The following is a 23,076-nucleotide window of genomic DNA, read 5'->3' on the forward strand; positions in this document are numbered from 1 at the left end:
AAGTTTTTCCTGTTTGAACCAGGCCAGACACAGAATCATCAGCTTGTATCAGACTCCCCCTGCTGTTAAGATCTTGGCTGTTCTAGATGTTTACTCCACAGCAGCTGGACTTCTTGTTTGTCTTTGAGATGTTTTGCCACTTGTTTTGCCACAGGTATCTCCTGCCTGGATGACTGAGCATTGTGAGAGTTCTTGTCAGGTTAAACCCACATACTGCTTTTTCTTTTCAATTTGTCATGTGGTCTTTCACTCTGTTTTCAAAAACTCTGAAACCACCTGAGGATGTCCTGATTTTATGGGGTCTGATCCCAGGCAGAGTCCTTTATATGTTTATATTGTTTATATGAAAAGAAATCTACCAGTTTAACACTGGATCTGATGAAGTCATATTTTACAAACTGTACTCGAGCGTTGGAATGCCCTGGGCATTCTGTGCAAATTTCTTCCTGAAGAGGAGGTGGGGCGGATCCACGAGTGCGCCGACCAGTATTACATTTGTCTAAATGCTCACTTCTCCATATATTTCAATAGAATGTCTGATTTCATCACAAATTAAAAATAAATCACCAAAAACTTGCCCATTTAGTGTCTGGCTGTGCCAGATCTGTCAAATGTTGTACTGCAAACTCTCAAATTGACATCACTGTCATGTGACTGCTGCCAGTGCACACTGATGATGTTGTCGCAGTTAAGATGCAGAAGTGACACGAAATGGGCAAGTTTTTGGTTTAACCTTTTAACCTTTTCCCCTTGTCTGTATATCACTGTAGTATGTGTCACAGCTGATTCCATTCATGAAGAACCAGTGTTGCCACAGTTTTTTCAATTCAGTTTCAATTTATTTTCATTTATATAGCGCCAAATCACAACAGAGTTGCCTCAAGGCACTTCACACAAGTAAGGTCTAACCTTACTAACCCTCAGAGCAGCAGTGGTAAGGAAAAACTCCCTCTGAGGAAGAAACCCCAAGCAGACCAGACTCAAAGGGGTGACCGTCTGCTTGGGCCATGCTACAAACATAAATTACAGAACAATTCACAAAACGAATATACAGGAAAAGCTGTTGGTGCACAGGACAGGAGGGTCTCCAGCACAAATACCACACCCATCTCTGGATGGAGCTGCACCTTAAATAGAGAGAAAAAAACAGAATCAGGCATCAGAAAGACAAGAAATACAGTATAATTTGCCAGCATTAAACAACAAGAAAAACAGGAAATACTAAGGTGATTACCGGCCGCTAGCCCTGAGCTTCACTAAAAGACCCAGAATTTAGGTAAAGTTGAGGCCGCGGCCCGCTCCAATTATTAATAACATGAATTAAAGAGTGAAAAGAGTAGAACTATACTATGGCAGTATGCTAGCCATACAAAAGGGAAAATAAGTGTGTCTTAAGTCTGGAATTGAAGCCTCCACAGAATCTGACTGTTTTATTGACGCGGGGAGATCATTCCACAGAACAGGGGCACGATAAGAGAAAGCTCCTTGACCCGCAGACTTCTTATTCACCTTAGGGACATAAAGTAGTCCTGCACCCTGAGAACGCAAAGCCCGGACCGGTACATAAGGGTTAATTAGGTCAGCTGAGTAGGGAGGTGCCAGTCTGTGAACAATTTTATAGAATTGTTGCAGAACCTTAAAATCTGATCTCACTGGGACAGGAAGCCAGTGAAGGGATGCCAAAATGGGTGTAATGTGGTCAAACTTTCTGCTTTGTGTCAAAAGTCTGGCTGCAGCATTTTGAACCAATTGGAGAGCCCTAATGCTAGACTGTGGTAAACCAGAAAATAGAACATTGCAATCTTCCAATCTAGAAGAGATAAACACATGGATCACGGTCTCAGCATCAGCCATAGACAGGATGGGACAGATTGTTATATTTCACAAGTGGAAGAAAGCAGTCCTGGTAATATTTCTAAAGTGGAGGTCAAAGGACAACGTAGGATCAAAATTACCCCAAGGTTCCTCACTTTGTCTGTGTGATGTATGACACGAACCTAGGCTAAGCGTTAACTGGTCAAATTGAAGCCGATGTCTCACTGGACCAAGAACCATCATTTCAGTCTTATCAGAGTTTAAAAGTAGGAAGTTTCTAGACATCCAGCTTCTCACTGATGCAAGGCAATCTTCTAAGGATTTTATGTGGATGAGATTACTAGCAGTTATCAGCATGTATAACTGAGTATCAGGGGTGCTAATTAAGGGGTGCTATATAAAGGGAGAAAAGCAGGGGGCCTAAGACGGAGCCCTGTGGAACCCCAAATTTCATGTCACTAAGGTTAGAGGTAGTGTTACTGTACAAAACACAGTGAGAACAACTGGTCGAGTATGACGTCAGCCATTCAAGGGCATTCCCAGTAATCCCAAAATTATTTTCCAGCCTATCAAGTAGAATATGATGATCCACTGTATCAAATGCAGCACTGAGATCTAACAGCACAACAACCATAGTGGTGTTCGAATCAACTCAGTTACTTTGAAAAAGTAATCCAATGACTGATTACTTCTTGTAAAAGTAACTTAGTTACCTCACTGATTACTCAATTTTAAATGTAACTAAGTTTGATTACTAGTTACTTTATTAGTTACTTTCAGCAGCTGCTAAAGACAACCCCCTGCCACCTCAACATGAAAATGTTAACAAGTTTTGCCAATACTCACTTTATTGGAAGTGCATTTTTAACATTAACATAAACAATGTATGTCCTGACATTTAAGGAGAATTTAAATACTATTTCCTAAAAAAAGTTTCTGTAAAACATGAAACAAAGTCAGTCTTTCTTGACTTCAATGAACATAAATTCTTGTTTTATAAAAAATAAAATAAAGACAGTCTTTCTTGACCTCATATTTAACTTCTGACAGCACTGTTTCTAAATGTTTTAGATGTTGAAATTATTATTATTGTTAGTAGTAGTAGCATGAAAAATGTTTTCAAAAGTGTACATTTAATCTAACAGTGTTGTGGGGGGGGGCACATCCCTCCCCCTTCCCTATCTGGATTCGCCCCTGGTTTGCTGTCTGAGCAGGAAGAAAGGATAATGTGTATTTATGCAGAAGGCACGATCAGGTTGACAGGTAAGAAAGTTTTATCTGCTTTTTTACATCATGTCGTCCTCAGAAAGAGACTTTAGGCACATTTGGGCAGACACTCACAGTGCAGCACAGAGTTTTAAAGAAAAAAAAAAGTATAAAAATGTCTTAGTAGAGCTCAGTGCAGATGTGTTGCCGTCACCACACTTTGAGAGATGACAACTGTTTTTAATTCGGAGCTGCTCTGCCCACAGGCCAGTTTTAATTCTGTGATTGACCCACACTATCTCTGCGATCGAGGCACCCCTGATTTATACTGTATAAAAATACAAAAATAATAGTAACGTACTTTGACTTGGACAAAGTAACTTTAATCTGATGATTGATTTGGAAAGATTAACGCGTTAGATTTCTTGTGACTAAAAAACGCGGTCAGATTAGACTAACACTTTCATCAATAACATGAGAACAGTTTGTTCAAATTCTTTCATATTTTGCGCATATTTCATATTTCATATTTCATATTTTGGTCCCCTTGACAGCCAAGTGCATGTTGGCGTCAACTAAAAATTTATGGTTTTGGAGATACTGGGTTTTGCATCTGAACTCTTCCTTTGCAGTTTTAGTATTGCAGCAACAGTTCTACTTTTTTCCATTTTTTCCCACATGAATTCGTAGGGTAACACACAAGTGAACCAATAGACACAATGACAGTGATGGACAGTGACAAAAACAGTATCTTCAACGGCTAACAAGGACACCAACAAGCACGGTGAGGAAACGGGCGTTAAAAAAAAGAACGTTTAGTAAGGAAGGTGCTCATGAATTAAGGGGTTTATTGAGTGAATGTGAGTTACATTAATGTATGTGTGTGTGTGTGTGTGTGTGTGTGTGTGTGTGTGTGTGTGTGTGTGTGTGTGTGTGTGTGTGTGTGTGTGTGTGTGTGTGTGTGTGTGTGTGTGTGTGTGTGTGTGTGTAGGGGAAGGTCTGAACCTAGGTGTTGAGTTTGATCAATGTAATGAGGTGTGTGATATCATGAGCCATGAATGATTGTATGGAGCTACATAATTGCCACATAGTCCCAAAACTGCAGGTGTGGCAAAAAGCAATAGGGGGTACTAGTGAGAGGATCAGTGTCCTATGCTAGCAGGAGACCCAATGAGAGGGTGCACCCAACCACCCTGCACAACTTTCTTTGATATTGCTAGAGCCTTATCACTTTGCAAAGACCTATTTGTTGTTGTAATGTACACATTCTTGGGCCTTGGCGAGATGTTGATGCTCTTTTTCAAAACTGTCAATGTAGTGGGAACATTTCAGCCAATTGTACTCTACTTAAGTGGTTTAAATCGTATTTGGCTGAGTTTTTCCATTATGATTGGTGACCTCTCCTCGTCAATTGCTCCTCTTTGTTGTGGAGTGCCACAGGGTTCTATTCTTGGCCCTGTTGTATTTTCATTGTTGCCACTGGGGTCACTTATAGCCCAGCACAACCTGTCCTTTCATTGCTATGCAGATGACCTGCAAATCTATCTGCCTATGAGGACTAATGGAAGCAATGCTTTGTCATCATTATTTAATTGTATTCATGATGTAAACCAGTGGCTGTCCCAAAATTTCCTTTACCTGAACAATGGTAAAACAGAGAACATTGTGTTTGGACGTTCTGGCATACCAAATGTTGTCCTGTCAAACTTTGGTACTCTGGATAATTATTTGAAACCAGCTGTCAAGACTTTTGGAGTGATATTTGACAGCTGTTTGAGGTTCGAGCAACAGATGAAGTCCATTTTTTTTCCAGCTACGTCTGCTGGCTAAAGTAAAGTGCTTTCTCAGTAGACGTGATCTCGAGACGGCCATTCATGCTTTCATCAGCTCCAGGCTTGATTATTGTAATGCACTTTATACTGGTATTAACCAGTCGTCTCTTGCACATCTCCAACTGGTGCAGAATGCTGCTGCTCCTCTTTTAACAAACACTTCCAGACGTGAGCATATTACGTCTGTACTCTACTCACTCCACTGGCCTCCAGTTTGTTTTAGATTTATTGAATTGTTTAATCGGTGTCAAACACCCACCTGTTTCCTCTTCTGTCCAGATGGCGTGGAGCTGACAGAAGGAACCACCAAGAATGGTTTGGTGGCTGGTAGGGACCTCCATCCAGACACAACATGGGGCCCATACCCAGGAATCCTCCAGTCAGAGGGCAGCACAGAGGATCAGCAGAGAGAGGTAAGAACTATCACATGTTCATTCTTTTAGTACATTCCTGACACCCCTGCAGACACTGATTTACTGTCATTATCATTGATTATGGTACTGCAGGGTGTCCTGTCATTGTACAGGCCCTCTGGTGCTCAGCTTTGACCATAAAGCTTTTTAAGAAAGTGTACTTTGTGAATGGAAAAATACTGATTGCAAACCAAGAGCTTTGCTGCATGAAGGAAGTGAAACATGTAAACCTGCTGCAGCTAACTTCAATTTTTCTGAGTATGCTTCGAAGTGAAAGCATTTTAACATCAAAGCAGTGTCATGTAGAACCTCTGTGCAGTCATTTAGAACCATGCTGCATGTCCAAGAATGATCTTGTCACTTATGCAATAAATGACATTAACAGGGAGCACCTCAAAACGAAACGGCTGGCAGTCATTTCTTGTTAGGTTCTGGATTAGGTGTACTGATTAAGTTTTATAGTGTGGGCATGTTACACTTTCAGTTTCTAATGATGCTGAGTGACTAACCTAGTATAGTTGTAAGATCTCTGTCTGTACAACATTTACTGTACAGCATTTAGCCTAAAGTTAGTTACCTGAAGGGCCCATTCACACTATAATGTGAAGTGGCTGATGTAGCAGATTCTCAAAAATCAATGTGAAATACTGAAGGAGGCTCTTCCAGGGGTACAAATTTCCTGTCTTCAATGCAGGTCGCCATAGCACAGTAGAGGGCAACGTTGTACTGGCAGAGCTCGACATTTAGTGATGGTCCACCAACTTACTATAGGACACAGTTCAACTTTTGGCATCAGAGGGCAGATGTACTGGTAGCGCACTCCGCAGAACAGTAGTGTAGCTTGGTGGAGTTGATCATCGACTCAAAGTTTGAGACGTCACTATATAAAATCTAGCTAACACTGTGATTGTTTCACTTGCTGTTGTTGTATCAACAAGATAGGTTCTACATATTCCTTCACATTTCTACATATTACTTCATGCCCAAAGGATGCAGAGGAGGGTGGTGCATCCAGTCAAACCTCCGACGTTGGTTAGCGGAGGCTGGCGGAGCAGTAACATTGTATTAGCGGAGGTGATGTATTAGTATTGGAGCTCAACTCTTGCATTGTTTTTGTATATGCATCGTAAATTTTAAGCATGTTGAAAATTTTTCCAGGACCACGATAAACATCGGTTTTGCTTGAATGACGGCGAGTTCCGGCACATCCCGACGTCACTGGTTGACGTTAATCAACTTTTCATTCTCCGTCGGCAAACGCCGGGCTAATTGTTAAGACTCTGAATACACCATAATGTGATGCATGTTCACTCAGTCGACACTTCTATGGTCAGCTTTTGTTTTTGCTTGGGTTTGCTACAGTAGACCTGGTATGGTAATGATTTTGTACATGTTTTATTCCAAATGATTGACACAAGGGCACAAGTGTCCTGGAACCATGGATCTTTTGCATAGGAGGCAAGCGCACTACCTGCTTGAATCATCATCACATCTGGGTAAACTGTCTATCATTTAAAAAGAAAACAGAAAAATTAGCAAATTTTATTGTAATGTCAACAATTTTGTGATCAAAAATAAAAGTATATGAAGAATTTTGTTGTACCTGCATTGATGGTAAGTGTCCGCCAGGTGACGATATTCCATTTCAAGAACATTAAGATGACCATTCTGTTGCTTATAGTAGTAGATAATTTCCAGGTATAATATCTTTCTACTTGAATGAATGAAGGATGAGGAAGGATGGATGAGTGAATTTGTTTCTGTGGTAATGAAACTTTGCATGATTGGACATATGAAAGTAAATACACACACGCACACACAAAAATTCCAAAACATATTTTCACAAATTAAAATACAAGAATATCATTTTACTCAAATTTTATATTTTACATTTTATAACTCTTAATTTTCTTCTGAAATACTTTTTTTGAAACTCCAAAAGGAGCTCCATAATTTCAAACTCACAACACCGACACTTAAATGTTCTATCAGTTGTGACTTTGCATGAACTCCATCAGGTGGTAGAACGATCCTAATTAATGTCACTCTGTGATTTGTAAAAAGCAGTGGTATTGGATTAGTACTGGGCATAGCTGGGTATGGTTGCCTTTACTAAGGAACAGGGCGTTTCACTGTCACAGGCCTTCGTCTGGCCAGTTTGTTGGGTCTCTTTGATTTCATCATCTTAAAACTAATTTTCAATTTGACTAATAGTCTCCATTAATCTTGCAAAGGAGGTAACTCAGTGGGACAGGAGTTGGGCCACCAAAATGTAGACCTGGGTTCCATTCACGGTCAGCTACCTTTCTGTCTTCAGACACTTCATCTGCATTGTCCTAGTCCACCTGGCTTACAGGGGTGCTGACCCATGTCAAACCTACTACTCTCTCTTTTCCCATTAATCATAGTCCTTGACTTGTTGAAGAGGATTTGTATGGATCACCATCTTGGTGGTCAAGAAACATTGAGGGCACAGTAGGGCCAAAGTGGGGGGCAGTGTTCAAAAGATGCTAGGAGGTCCTCCATGCCTGCTCTGGGATTTGATCCTCATATCGCTGTGTTAACCGCTGCACCATGTGCAGTAGATAATGATTCACTGTTGATTGATGTGTCATGTGATACAATAGCTTTGAAGTGTCTTGTAAACACCTGCTCACTGTGGAAATAATGGTTTGTTGTCCAGAAATGAATGAATGAATTAGGGAAGGGATTTTTTTTGGGGAAGAGTACGGCATGTCGCTGGACATCTAAAAGTAACTGAAGAGATTTCAGCTGGAAAGGTGAAAGGTCAGAGGTCATGCGGTTGGACAAAGAAGATAGAGAATGAATAAACACCTTATCATCTGTATGTGTGACAGCAGCTGGAATGTGTGGGACCGGATGCAGCCTATCAGAGGCTGTTGGTACATCATGTGGGCGTCGGTTTAATCATGTGATACCGCCAACGCAGGAACTTCCTGCCGTGGAGTTCAGACGCACATTTATTCATTCTCTTCTTCACTTTTCTCGTTGTGTGTTCAGTCCAAAGCTGTAACCCGGTTCAGTCCAGCCCACTCGTGGTTCCACACCAGGTCATCATGACACTGGCTCTTTCGTGCTTTTCTTTTTTTTTCCTCTCTCTTCATTAACACCCTTTTCCTGCCCTCTCCATTCCTGTTCTCTCCTCATCCTTATGCTCTTCTCCTCTTCTTTCTTATCCTCTCATCTGCCTTTCCCCCCATCCTCCTCTCTCTTGACCCACCTTCCTCATTCCCCTCGTCATTGCCCCCCCCCCCCCCCCTTTCGCCAGGCTTATCCTCTCCTCATCTCTCGGTTCCTCTCCTGTTCCATCCTCTCCTGTATTCTGTGTGCTCCCCTCCTCTCCTCCTGGCTCCCAGCTCTCCCCAGACGTCCGCCTGTCTTTATCTCCACATGGCGCCATCCTCCTGGACAACAAACCCCATGATTGATTCCTGCTTGATAGGCTCTCATTCTAAGATTTCGTTTATATCAGTGCAGTTCTGAGTGTACAGACTATTTAGAGTGTGTGTGTGTGTGTGTGCGCACGCGCACCACACTCATTCACCCATCACCTTTTGTTCTTCCCTCCCTTTGCTGTCCGTACCATCCTATTCCTCCTCTCTAAAGACACTTTTGGTTCATTTATGGACTCTGAATGTCTTTCTGATGTTTAATACTCACTTACTCTCTTCTTCCTCATGTCCTCCTCCTCCTCCTCTGTCTCCTCGTCTCCCTCTTCCATCTGTGGACTGAAAGAGTGAGGAGATGGACCTTCAGTATCTGCAGCAGATAGTAACCGTAATCTCACATTCCTCCTGTGTTTCTCCCCCTGTCACTCCATATCCTCACTCCATCCCTCCCCTCCCTCCCTCCCATGTCAGCAGGGGTCAGGCTTTCCTCCTCGCTGTGCTGGAGAGGAGAAATCGGCTCGTCCCAATGCCACTCCACTGAAGCCTTAGCCACCACAACCGCAGGCTGTGATTGGTTGTTTGAGGAATAATTACATCAGTTTATTACTCTTTATCTGAAAGAAGGAAGTTTGGCATTTGAACGCACCGTAGACAGGAACTTTGAGGACCACTGTGATGATTAGTTAAGCGTTTTTGTCAATCAGCAGAATAAGCTGCAATTTGCATCCTCTTTCTGGAGGGCGAGGGGACAAGATAGCTCATCAACACTTCAAGGTATGACTTTCACTTCAGTTGCACTGTTCTTGGGCCATGATCTTTGACAGGTTTACACATGGCCCTCTGTGACCCTTCTGACCTCTCTGACCTTGGGACCTACTTAAAGTTACATCACAGTCAAAACCCTTGTAGCCTTACTAACTCATCATCGATGCTTCCATCTCCCTGGACCATAATCTTCAACAGGTTTGCACGTGCGCACCCTGTGATCCTTGTGACCTATTTAAAGGTAGGTCCAGTCAAAACCTTGTAGCCTTAATAACTCATCATCGTTGCTTACAGCTCCCTGGACCATAATCTTCAACAGGTTTGCACGTGCGCGCCCTGTGACCCTTGTGACCTATTTAAAGGTAGGTCACAGTCAAAACCTTGCCACTGCAGTACCTCATCAATGCTTCCTGATATTTCTCTGGGCCAAAATCTTTTCGTAGTTTCCACGTGAGTGCTGTGTAACCAAGGTAACCTTCTAAAGTTGGGTCAAGGTCAAAATCTTGTGGCTACAAAAATGAATCAATGCTTCTATGTCAGTGGTGTCCAAAGTATTCCAGAAAGGGCCAAGAGGGTGCAGGTTTTCTTTGCAGCCACTGACTCCAGCAGGTGATTTCACTGATTGAACTCATCATACCATCTGCTCAAAGTGATGTTAATCAGTGAATCACCTGCTGGAGTCAGTGGCTGCAAAGAAAGCCTGCACGCTCTTGGCCCTTTCTGGAATAGTTTGGACACCACTGGTCTAGGTATTACTTTGGACTAAAATCTTGGGTGGGTTCACATGAAAATTCAGTAGGTATATCTTATATATTATATTCCAATTCTAAGGGTGGAACTATGCTAGTATACTAAGTTATATCTAAATATCTAAAAGGAAGAGTAAATAGAAGAGTAGAAAAGAGTAAGAGTAGAGCCATCTTAGGTGCCTGGTCTTGAGAACCAGGGATGGTAGGTTGAAAAGCTTTGTTATCCCATGGGACTCTCCCTACCCACCCAAGCGGCTCAAGAAAAAAGCACATATACTAATAAATAATAAGGCATAAGAAAGATAAGACATCATATATATAAGTATATTTAAATATTAAGGGTATAAACAACATATACAATAAATTTGGTACTATATAATAACAGGAGTAGGTATTTAAAAACCTAAATATTAATACAGGAGAAGATTTGGTCATGGTCATGGTATTTATTATAGAAACAGAAGCTAGGATGTAATGTGTATTGTTATCTATCTAACAGTAACTCTGCTAGCATACTATAGGAAAATAAAAAGCATAATCTATATGCTATCAAATAGAAACCTAAGAACTAAGGTACTACAACCGCGTGGCAATAATTATGGAATCACCGGCCTCGGAGGATGTCCACAGTCCACGATTGCTTTTCCTTAGCCCATTGTAACCTTGTTTTTTTTTTCCTGTTTAGGTGTTAATGATGGCTTTCATTTAGCTTTTTCTGTATGTAAATCCCATTTCCTTTAGGCGGTTTCTAGCAGTTCGGTCACAGACATTGACTCCAGTTTCCTCCCCCCATTCGTTCCTCATTTGTTTTGTTGTGCATTTTCGATTTTTGAGACATATTGCTTTAAGTTTTCTGTCTTGACGCTGTGATGTCTTCCTTGGTCTACCAGTAGTTTTGCCTTTAACAACCTTCCCATGTGTTTGTATTTGGTCCAGAGTTTAGACACAGCTGACTGTGAACAACCAACATCTTTTGCAACAGTAGAGAAGCTTGATCTTCGACTGGACTGGGTTGCTTGACGTGAGGACGTTTCGCTTCAAATCGCAGAAGCTTCCTCAGCTAAAATTCTTGCTCTGGTAGTCTGACTTCTGTCTTGACTCTTGTATGAGAATAAAAACAGAATGTCAACAAAAGCTGGAGTTTTAACCTAACCAGACCCCTCCTACCGAGAGGCCGACTGCTACAGGCTAGTGACTAAACAGTAGCTCTAATTAGCACCTCTTGGGCTCTAGTTAGCACCCTCCTAATGACAGGGCAACTGTCCCTCCTAATGATGGGATGGAAGCCTTACCTGATGGCTCCCTTGACGACTCTCCTGATGATGTGAATGACTCATTACCATGAACAAAGACTGAAACTGCTTTGACCTGAGTACCCCATGGTAAACAGGGGACAAAACATGTCTGAGACCCCCTCTCCGGTTAAGGCTGGGTTTCAACTGTTTCACAAAGAATGCTTCCTTGACACCTCTCTCAAACCATTTCTTCTCTCTGGCTAAGATTTTAACTTCCTTGTCCTCAAACGTGTGGTTAGTGTCTTTCAGGTGGAGATGAACTGCAGACTGAGGTCCACTGGCGCCCTCTCTGCGGTGCTGGTATAGCCTTTTGTGTAAAAGTTGCTTAGTCTCACCTATGTAGTGTTCATTACAGTTATCCTGACATCTGATAGAATACACTACATTGCTCTGTTTGTAACTAGGGATCCTGTCCTTAGGGAACTAATTTCTGTCTCAAGGTGTTAACCGATTTAAAGTAAACTGGGATTTTGTGCTGTCTGAAGATCCTCTGTATTTTTCCCCTACTCCTGCTAAATAAGGGAGAGACACTCCTCTCCTTCTTGTCTCTGTCTCCTGTCTATCTGGTCTCTTTGTTTTCTGGGACTTCTGCACTTTGTCCAGGGACCATCGTGGCTACCCACATACTGTGAGGGCTTTCCGTACAAGTTGTTGTTCTTTAACCCTTCCCTCTGCAGTTGTGGGCACCTGTAGGGCTCTGTGTTGAAGAGTCCTGATCACCCCGAGCTTGTGTTCAAGGGGTGGTTTGAGCCAAAGAGCAGATATTGGTCAGTGTGAGTGGGTTTTCTGTAAAGCCCTGTCTGGAGCTGCCTGTTCTCTCCAATTGTAACATCACAGTCCAAGAAGGCTAAATGGTTGTTTCTGGCATCCTCACGTGTGAACTTGTTATTGGAATCCACCGAGTTGATGTGTTCTGCAAAGTCCTCGACCTCCTGTTGCTTGATTTTAACCCATGTGTCATCGACATATCTGAACCAGTGACTGGGAGAGATGCCCGTGAAAGACGTCAAGGCTGTCTTCTCCACTCGCTCCATGTACAGATTGGCCACAATGGGGGATACCAGAGACCCCATCGCACAACCGTGGATCTGCCTGTAGTAATTCCCCCTAAACAGGAAATACATGGCGTTAAGACAGATCTCCAAGAGTTGGCAGATGTGGTCTGGTGTGAGTTTGGTCCTTTCAAGTAGAGACACATCCTCCAGCAGTCTCTGCCTCACAGCTGAGATGGCCTCAGCGGCGGGGATGCAGGTGAACAACGATGTCATATCAAATGACACCATAGTTTCATCTGCCTCCAGCTCAAGGTCCTTGATCTTGTTCACAAAATATGTGTGTTCTCCACATGGTGATCTGAGTTACCCACTAGAGGAGCCAAAATCCACTTGAGGTGCTTGGCCAAATTGTATGTGATGGATGTGATGGTATGTGATGCAGACTAACGAGCAGATCTGATTTGATGCAGGTGTTAGTTTGGGGGATGAAAATTTACAGGGTGATTCCATATTTTTTTCCTCTGAATTGAGTGAGTCCATATTTTTTTCCCCTCTGCTTGGTCTAAAAAAGTAACCGTTACTGACTGCCACAATTTTTTTTCCTGATTTCTTATAGTGTTTCTTAAAGCCAGAAAGTTGCCATTTGAAATGACTTGAGTTTTGTGTCATGTCTGTGATCTGCTTTTTTTCTACAAAATTAAACAACTGAATGAACATCCTCCGAGGCTGGTGATTCCATAATTTTTGCCAGGGGTTGTATATGTTGATATCTTTAAAAAGAACACATAAACTGATGAATCATTAAAAATCTACACCATGTAAAATAAAATTGTAAATAACGAAAATAAGCTAGTTCTAGCTAGAAGAGCTAAACTAGCCGTTAATAAGCCAACCGTACCTAGCAAGCTAACAAGATAAACAAAAATGGTAATTAGTGTATAAGTACAATAGCGTAGTTAAACCTACAATAACGGTATTAACAAACATATAAAAATAAATGTGGACAAAAGTATGAATTAATGTGGGTTATCAAACAGAAAGAACCAACTATTTTGTAAGCTGCGATAAACGTTGCTACGCCCGGCTAGATAAGCTAACATTAGCTGTTAGGTATAACTAATTGTACCCCACTCCTCCAGTATTTCCATAATATAATAATATTAAAAAGGGGGGAACAAGAAAAAGTTAAGCGTGTTGAAATGTATATGGAGACATGATATAAGTACCTTAGTGAAAGGATATAAAGGTGGAATATTCCCGGTTAAAGGGAGCTCAAGGCTTGTGGCTACAGCAACATGTTGGCCAGCAGGTCATAGTGAAAACCTTGCCACTGCCATGTCTCATGTACATGCAATTACACTGAACAGACACTTTGTTTTTGCTCCCATTTTTCATGAGCTTAACTCAAAAATCTAAAATATCTTTTACGAGGTCTGTCCATAAAGTATAGGTCCTTTTAATTTTTTTCAAAAACTATATGGATTTCATTCATATGTTTTAATGTCAGACATGCTTGAACCCTCGTGCGCATGCGTGAGTTTTTCCACGCCTGTTGGTGACGTCATTCGCCTGTGAGCACTCCTTGTGGGAGGAGTCGTCCAGCCCCTCGTCAGAATTCCTTTGTCTGAGAAGTTGCTGAGAGACTGGCGCTTTGTTTGATCAAAATTTTTTCTAAACCTGTGAGGCACATCGAAGTGGACACGGTTCGAAAAATTAAGCTGGTTTTCAGTGAAAATTTTAACGGCTGATGAGAGATTTTGAGGTGATACTGTCGCTTTAAGGACTTCCCACGGTGCGAGACGTCACGCAGCGCTCTCAGGCGCCGTCGTCAGCCTGTTTCAAGCTGAAAACCTGCACATTTCAGGCTCTATTGGTCCAGGACGTCGTGAGAGAACAGAGAAGTTTCAGAAGAAGTCGGTTTCAGCATTTTATCCGGATATTCCACTGTTAAAGGAGATTTTTTTAATGAAGACGTGCAGGCGGATTGCAGTGTCGGCTCGCAGCCGCCGCGACGCTCCGCCACAGGAAAAACACCTCGGTTGGAAGCCTAAGGACAAGTTGGAACATGTCCAGCTGTTAAAAGAGACTGTCCAAGGTGGTGGTGCCAGGCACATGAGCAAAGGACCCGCAATGCAGACTCCCGGACTAGGCTACGGTGTAAAAGAAATCAGGGTCTTTAATTCAGGCTTAGGGATGGGTATTGATAGATTTATTTGTATCGATGCCATTATCGATTCTGCTTATCGATTCGATTCCTTATCGATTCCCTTATTGAATTTTCTGTGTACTAAAAGTAGGCTTTACAGGTTTTCTATATCAGCAACATTTTATTGAGTCTTAAAGTAAATAAATATGAAAGTGGTCACTGGATCCTTAAACTGTGGACATAAAAACTACATGGTGGATCCTTGATCTCTGGACATGAACAGAAATAAACAAAATCTGTAGTTTTTGTCAAAAGCATTTCCTTTCAGACATTATTGGCATGAACATCTTTCCATACATCTGAGCTGAGCTCTTGCAGCTGGCTGTGCTGGGAGAAAAAAAATTTTAGTTGATTGTACTTTATTGTCTGTATTACAACGTTTGGAAAGAGGAGTCATTTTATTTAAAGTGGAAATTCGCTTTGAAGTTATTAATTCTGACCGGACTCTGTCTCGGCAGAGAGCCGCGCAGCATTTGGAGCTGTGCCAACGGAATGGAAGACGATTCTCGTTTCTTGACTGCAACAAGACAAATGTCCCAGTTAGTGACTTTAATACACACAAAAGTGACTCACGATTGACATATTTTAATGGCTTTGAGAGGGGTTAAGAAGCGGAATGGTCGCTTCTGAATAGCAACAAATCAAAGAACCAGCGAGCCAGCGGATCGAACCACTGCTCGTTTGGTTCACGCTTCAAAGTGGAGTCACGCTGCAGACACGGTTGATTACAGACCCTGCAGTGGGTCTGTAATCAACATAGAGAAATGAACATTTTCCCAACAAAGACCCTCAAAAACAACGGCCGCTCTGAAGGACCGATAAGGGAATTGTTAAGCAAAAAGACCATTATATCGGTGGATCGAATCAATTCTCAATATGCAACCCTATTCAGGCTCAGGTTTGGTACACAGGTGATCAGTCAGTGAAGCAGAAATACAAACAGGGCGAGGCAAAAACACAGTCATGGTTGAGCAGGGTTCTGAGGCACGAGCAAACACGGACATCAGGGATGAGGCATAAAGGCGCAGTCAAAAACATGAAGCAGGATCTCAGTACACAGCAAGGCAAAAACAGGACTGAATAAAAGAGTTGGTGAGTGTGCAAAGTCAACAAACGAGCAGTCGTGTGGTGGCTGGGAGGAGATGAAATAAGCAGGGGTTAACAAGGTGCACATGAGGTGAATGATCTAGACAGGGGCGGGCTAGTGAACAAAGATTATGCATGGAGCAAGATAGTGAGGGAGGACAGCACAAGGTGGAGTGAAGAAAGACAAAGATATGTGAGCAGGTGCAAAGAGCATGAGTGAATAGAAACACAAAGCAGAAAGAGTCACAGAGAGAGAGGAGGACACAAGAGCTGGTGAAGTGGCATGAAGTGACAACACAATCAAATATGAGTGAGGGATGAAGACGTGATGTCAGGTGTAGGGCGTGGAGTGGAAACAACCAAATGGTAATGAGGAAAAACTGAGAACAGAGCTAAAAACGGAAACCGAGGGCAACAACGAACAGGGCATCAACAGGAGAACTGATCAGAGAATAAAATGGAAAATAAATACTTAAGCAAAACTAAACTAGAAACTGACTAAGAGACAAGGTGGTTAAACAATCTATAAGAAGACTACATGATGACAGAAAGCAAAACCCTACATTACAGCATAACCGTTAGCACATATGAGAAAAGCAAAATAAACAAGTGATAAACTAACGAAGATCATGCAAACACACACCGGCTGAAGAAACTAGAACGGAACTGAACTAATGGCCGAAAAATAAAAGTAACAAAGAAACAGTGATGGCATAGCAAAACAGAACAGAGAATAAACACATGATGAAATAAAATAACTAGTAAATCAAGCCCAGATCCGGCCTAAATTGTGACAGAGACAACAATATCACAAGAGATTTATTGATTGTCATGGTGTCCGATAACAGTTCTCTTAAGAGGACAACTTGCCAGGACAGTGATTGATTTTGGAAGGTAATTTTTTAATTTATTTGTACACTATTAATTTTCATACATCGACAATTAATTGGGGAGGTTGTGGCCTGTTTTTAAAGTTGGCCTCATGTTCACAATATCTGTGATTCGATTCCTTGATCACAGAAAAAAAATGAAGGTGCCCTTGAGCAGCATGTGTGCATTGAGCACCTTGCATAGCAGCACTCTGTTGTGTGTGTGTAGTGTGTGTGTGTGAGGCATCATTGTGAAGCAGTTTGAGCATCTGCATCAAATACAGAAGCACTGTAGAAAATGCAGTCCAATTACTATTCATCAGTGAATGCATAATTAAAGCCAGAGTCATGATTTTGTTTCCCTTTGCTTTTTCACGTTTGGTAGCGGTGATTAGTTCTCTCTTGCCTTCTCTTGTGACAAGCATTATATGCGATCCTCTTTTTGAAAACATAAGGGTTCGCAAGCTTGTTAGCCTGCATTAGTAGCCGGTAGGCTGTTGTTGTATAGGGGAGAAACCACTGGTTGCTCTTCTTTTTACTTTGATTTTAAGGCTGCAATGCAAAATGCTAATTGCTGTAGTCACAAGGTGGTACAACATGAGAGGCCCACGCCAGTGTTGATATGAGAGGCGTATTCTAAGCTGATGAAAATACATTGATTTATTGTTGATTTTACACTCGTGAACAGATTGCCTTGTTGAATGGAGTGAGTTCCGCGGGGTTTCTCCTCATTGCAATAAACCTCTGCGTGGGAGAAACAACCCGAAATAACTCTCGTGATTATTTCCCTCATATTGTCAGAGGTACTGCAGCATAGTACCCCATATCCTGGGTACAACATTTGGAGGCACCGCTGGGATTGCTGCTTAGATGTCCGATGTCCACAGCCTGTACGTTGTAGTCTGAGCCTGCTAAATCCCCCACATCACCCAGGCAACCTACAGTGAGGAAGGTGTTGCGGTTAAGGGGGTTGTATCGCGTCTCAGACAAAGGATTTTGGCTCTCTGTTGGGACTGTTTACACAGAGACTGCTACCTGCTGCGTTTGACTTGAATTAACAGTCTTTTTCAAGACTTTTTACTTTTTTAACCTTTTACTTTTTTTTTTTTTTTACTTTTTTACTGTGCTCCAACGCCTAAGGAAGACCTCTAACGTCCGAAACATCGCGACGGAGCACTTTTATCAGCTAACTTTCATCAGCGTTGGCAAGCTAACTAGCTTGCTAACGCTTTCGTTTTTATTTTTTTTTATTTTTTTTATTTATTTTATTTTTTTATTTATTTTTTTTCTCTTTAGCACTGTTGTCGTGCGTTATCTGTGCTGCTCCACAGCGTGTTTAGTTGATTTTTATTTTATTTTAGCACCGTTGTCGTGCGTTCGCTGTTGTCGTGCGTTGCCTGTGCTGCTTCATGGCCTGTTTGGTGCCTTGATTGGGGCACTCCTTCTGCTGATCACCTTTAAATTATTTACACATTATTCACTTTGTGTGTTTTTAGGAATCCGCTAGGTTGCGTAGCTACTAGCTCTTAGCCGATTTAGCATGGCGGCTTCTCCTGTCTCACCCGCACTTTTCTGCTCTGGGTGTGAAATGTTTAGTTATTCCCTCGGCCTCCTTTAGCAGTAACGGTACTTGTAATAAGTGCATCTTATTCGTAGCTTTGGAGGCCAGGCTGGGCGAAATTGGAGACTCGGCTCCGCACCGTGGAAAATTCTACAGCTAGCCAGGCCCCTGTAGTCGGTGCGGACCAAGGTAGCTTAGCTGCCGCTAGTTCCCCCCTGGCAGATCCCGGGCAGTCGGGAAAGCAGGTTGACTGGGTGACTGTGAGGAGGAAGCGTAGCCCTAAACAGAAGCCCCGTGTACACCGTCAACCCGTTCACATCTCTAACCGTTTTTCCCCACTCGACGATACACTCGCCGAGGATCAAACTCTGGTTATTGCCGCCTCTGTTTGAGAAATGTGAAGTTAGCGACACCAGCAACCATTGTCAATTGTCTTCCGGGGGCCAGGAGCAGGCGACATCGAAGGACATTTGAAATTGCTGGCTAAGGCTAAGCGTAAATTTGGTAAGATTGTAATTCACGTCGGCAGTAATGACACCCGGTTACGCCAATCGGAGGTCACTAAAATTAACATTAAATCGGTGTGTAACTTTGCAAAAACAATGTCGGACTCTGTAGTTTTCTCTGGGCCCCTCCCCAATCAGACCGGAAGTGACATGTTTAGCCGCATGTTCTCCTTGAATTGCTGGCTGTCTGAGTGGTGTCCAAAAAATGAGGTGGGCTTCATTGATAATTGGCAAAGCTTCTGGGGAAAACCTGGTCTTGTTAGGAGAGACGGCATCCATCCCACTTTAGATGGAGCAGCTCTCATTTCTAGAAATCTGGCCAATTTTCTTGGATCCTCCAAACTGTGACTGTCCAGCGTTGGGACCAGGAGGCAGAGCTGTGGTCTTATACACCTCTCTGCAGCTTCTCTCCCCCTGCCATCCCCTCGTTGCCCCGTCCCCGTAGAGACGGTGCCTGCTCCCAGACCACCAATAACCAGCAAAAATCTATTTAAGCATAAAAATTCAAAAAGAAAAAATAATATAGCACCTTCAATTGCACCACAGACTAAAACAGTTAAATGTGGTCTATTAAACATTAGGTCTCTCTCTTCTAAGTCCCTGTTGGTAATGATATAATAATTGATCAACTATTGATTTATTCTGCCTAACAGAAACCTGGTTACAGCAGGATGAATATTAGTTTAAATGAGTCAACACCCCCGAGTCACACTAACTGTCAGAATGCTCGTAGCACGGGCCGTGGCGGAGGATTAGCAGCAATCTTCCATTCCAGCTTATTAATTAATCAAAAACCTAGACAGAGCTTTAATTCATTTGAAAGCTTGTCTCTTAGTCTTGTCCATCCAAATTGGAAGTCCCAAAAACCAGTTTTATTTGTTATTATCTATCGTCCACCTGGTCATTACTGTGAGTTTCTCTGTGAATTTTCAGACCTTTTGTCTGACTTAGTGCTTAGCTCAGATAAGATAATTATAGTGGGCGATTTTAATATCCACACAGATGCTGAGAATGACAGCCTCAACACTGCATTTAATCTATTATTATACTCTATCGGCTTTGCGCAAAAAGTAAATGAGTCCACCCACCACTTTAATCATATCTTAGATCTTGTTCTGACTTATGGTATGGAAATAGAAGACTTAACAGTATTCCCTGAAAACTCCCTTCTGTCTGATCATTTTTTAATAACATTTACATTTACCCTGATGGACTACCCTGCAGTGGGGAATAAGTTTCATTACACTAGAAGTCTTTCAGAAAGCGCTGTAACTAGGTTTACGGATATGATTCCTTCGTTATGTTCTCTAATGTCATATACCAACACAGAGCAGAGTAGCTACCTAAACTCTGTAAGGGAGTTAGAGTATCTCGTCAATAGTTTTACATCCTCTTTGAAGACAACTTTGGATGCTGTAGCTCCTCTGAAAAAGAGAGCTTTAAATCAGAAGTGTCTGACTCCGTGGTATAACTCACAAACTCGTAGCTTAAAGCAGATAACCCGTAAGTTGGAGAGGAAATGGCGTCTCACTAATTTAGAAGATCTTCACTTAGCCTGGAAAAAGAGTTTGTTGCTCTATAAAAAAAGCCCTCCGTAAGCTAGGACATCTTTCTACTCATCACTAATTGAAGAAAATAAGAATAACCTCAGGTTTCTTTTCAGCACTGTAGCTAAGCTGACAAAGAGTCAGAGCTCTATTGAGCTGAGTATTCCATTAACTTTAACTAGTAATGACTTCATGACTTTCTTTGCTAACAAAATTTTGACTATTAGAGAAAAAATTACTCATAACCATCCCAAAGATGTATCGTTATCTTTGGCTGCTTTCAGTGATGCCGGTATTTGGTTAGACTCTTTCTCTCCGGTTGTTCTGTCTGAGTTATTTTCATTGGTTGCTTCGTCCAAACCATCGGCATGTTTATTGGACCCCATTCCTGCCAGGCTGCTCAAGGAAGTCCTACCATTATTTAATGGTTCAATCTTAAATATGATCAATCTATCTTTGTTGGTTGGTTATGTACCACAGGCCTTTAAGGTGGCAGTGATTAAACCATTACTTAAAAAGCCATCACTTGACCCAGCTATCTTAGCTAATTATAGGCCAATTTCCAACCTTCCTTTTCTCTCAAAGATTCTTGAGAGGGTAGTTGTAAAACAGCTAACTGATCACCTGCAGAGGAATGGTCTATTTGAAGAGTTTCAGTCAGGTTTTAGAATTCATCATAGTACAGAAACAGCATTAGTGAAAGTTACAAATGATCTTCTTATGGCTTCGGACAGTGGACTTATCTCTGTGCTTGTTCTGTTGGACCTCAGTGCTGCTTTTGATACTGTTGACCATAAAATTTTATTACAGAGATTAGAGCATGTCATAGGTATTAAAGGCACTGCGCTGCGGTGGTTTGAATCATATTTGTCTAATAGATTACAGTTTGTTCATGTAAATGGGGAATCTTCTTCACAGACTAAAGTTAATTATGGAGTTCCACAAGGTTCTGTGCTAGGACCAATTTTATTCACTTTATACATGCTTCCCTTAGGCAGTATTATTAGACGGTATTGCTTAAATTTTCATTGTTACGCAGATGATACCCAGCTTTATCTATCCATGAAGCCAGAGGATACACACCAATTAGCTAAACTGCAGGATTGTCTTACAGACATAAAGACATGGATGACCTCTAATTTCCTGCTTTTAAACTCAGATAAAACTGAAGTTATTGTACTTGGCCCCACAAATCTTATAAGCATGGTGTCTAACCAGATCGTTACTCTGGATGGCATTTCCCTGATCTCTAGTAATACTGTGAGAAATCTTGGAGTCATTTTTGATCAGGATATGTCATTCAAAGCGCATATTAAACAAATATGTAGGACTGCCTTTTTGCATTTACGCAATATCTCTAAAATCAGAAAGGTCTTGTCTCAGAGTGATGCTGAAAAACTAATTCATGCATTTATTTCCTCTAGGCTGGACTATTGTAATTCATTATTATCAGGTTGTCCTAAAAGTTCCCTAAAAAGCCTTCAGTTGGTTCAGAATGCTGCAGCTAGAGTACTGACGGGGACTAGCAGGAGAGAGCATATCTCACCCGTGTTGGCCTCTCTTCTTTGGCTTCCTGTTAATTCTAGAATAGAATTTAAAATTCTTCTTCTTACTTATAAGGTTTTGAATAATCAGGTCCCATCTTATCTTAGGGACCTCATAGTACCATATTACCCCATTAGAGCGCTTCGCTCTCAGACTGCAGGCTTACTTGTAGTTCCTAGGGTTTGTAAGAGTAGAATGGGAGGCAGAGCCTTCAGCTTTCAGGCTCCTCTCCTGTGGAACCAGCTCCCAATTCAGATCAGGGAGACAGATACCCTCTCTACTTTTAAGATTAGGCTTAAAACTTTCCTTTTCGCTAAGGCTTATAGTTAGGGCTGGATCGGGTGACCCTGGGCCATCCCTTGGTTATGCTGCTTTAGCCGTAGATTGTGGGGGGGTTCCCATGATGCACTGTTTCTTTCTCTTTTTGCTCCGTATGCATCACTCTGCATTTAATCATTAGTGATCGATCTCTGCCCCCCTTCACGGCATGTCTTTTTCCTGGTTTTTCCCTCAGCCCCAACCAGTCCCAGCAGAAGACTGCCCCTCCCTGAGCCTGGTTCTGCTGGAGGTTTCTTCCTGTTAAAAGGGAGTTTTTCCTTCCCACTGTTGCCAAGTGCTTGCTCATAGGGGGTCGTTTTGACCGTTGGGGTTTTTTATAATTATTGTATGGCCTTGCCTTACAATATGGAGCGCCTTGGGGCAACTGTTTGTTGTGATTTGGCGCTATATAAGAAAAAAGTTGATTGATTGATTGAATGGAACATTCCTCCATCTTTCACCACATGAAATATTCTTTCCATTGCATAAATGGAAAAAAACATTCATTATTTGTTTTATATAACACCTAAGATAGATCCTTCTCGTTACATATTTTGTTCATTTATAAACAAGAGAAAAGGGACTTGCATTTTGGTTGCGTCACTGGTCCTTTGAGGTCAAGAGGTTCCAAACAGTCCAACACCAACTGTAAATAGGAGTCCAATCCAAAACAATGAAACTTATTAGCTTTGGTAATATCAACATCTCTCATGGTCTTAAAATGACGATGTAGTCTGTACCTGAAGATTGGCTTCTTCGTCTACAGACTGCCATCTGCTTTCCTCAGTCCAGCGACAAATTTCGACAGAAATTTGTCCAGCTCTTCATCCGACAGCGTTTCTACTTCAGCTAGAGATGTCCCATACTGCAAATGCCTCCAGATGGCTTACAGCGTACTGGATTTGCTTTTTTGTTGTTTTTTTTTGTGTGTTAGAAGAATGAGCACTGTCAGTAAGAT

At 41.9% G+C, this 23,076-nt stretch overlaps 1 protein-coding gene across 1 annotated transcript in view; it reads left to right on the plus strand.

Moving 5' to 3' along the window:
• zfpm1 (zinc finger protein, FOG family member 1) overlaps positions 1-23,076 on the plus strand; it is a 295,801-nt gene that overhangs the window by 201,019 nt on the left and 71,706 nt on the right. Inside the window, 1 exon segment of the mRNA XM_034177133.1 lies at positions 5,133-5,266. Coding sequence (XP_034033024.1) covers positions 5,133-5,266 — 134 coding nt within the window.

This window comes from Thalassophryne amazonica, chromosome 8, assembly GCF_902500255.1.
Source record: "Thalassophryne amazonica chromosome 8, fThaAma1.1, whole genome shotgun sequence".
NCBI lineage: Eukaryota > Metazoa > Chordata > Actinopteri > Batrachoidiformes > Batrachoididae > Thalassophryne > Thalassophryne amazonica.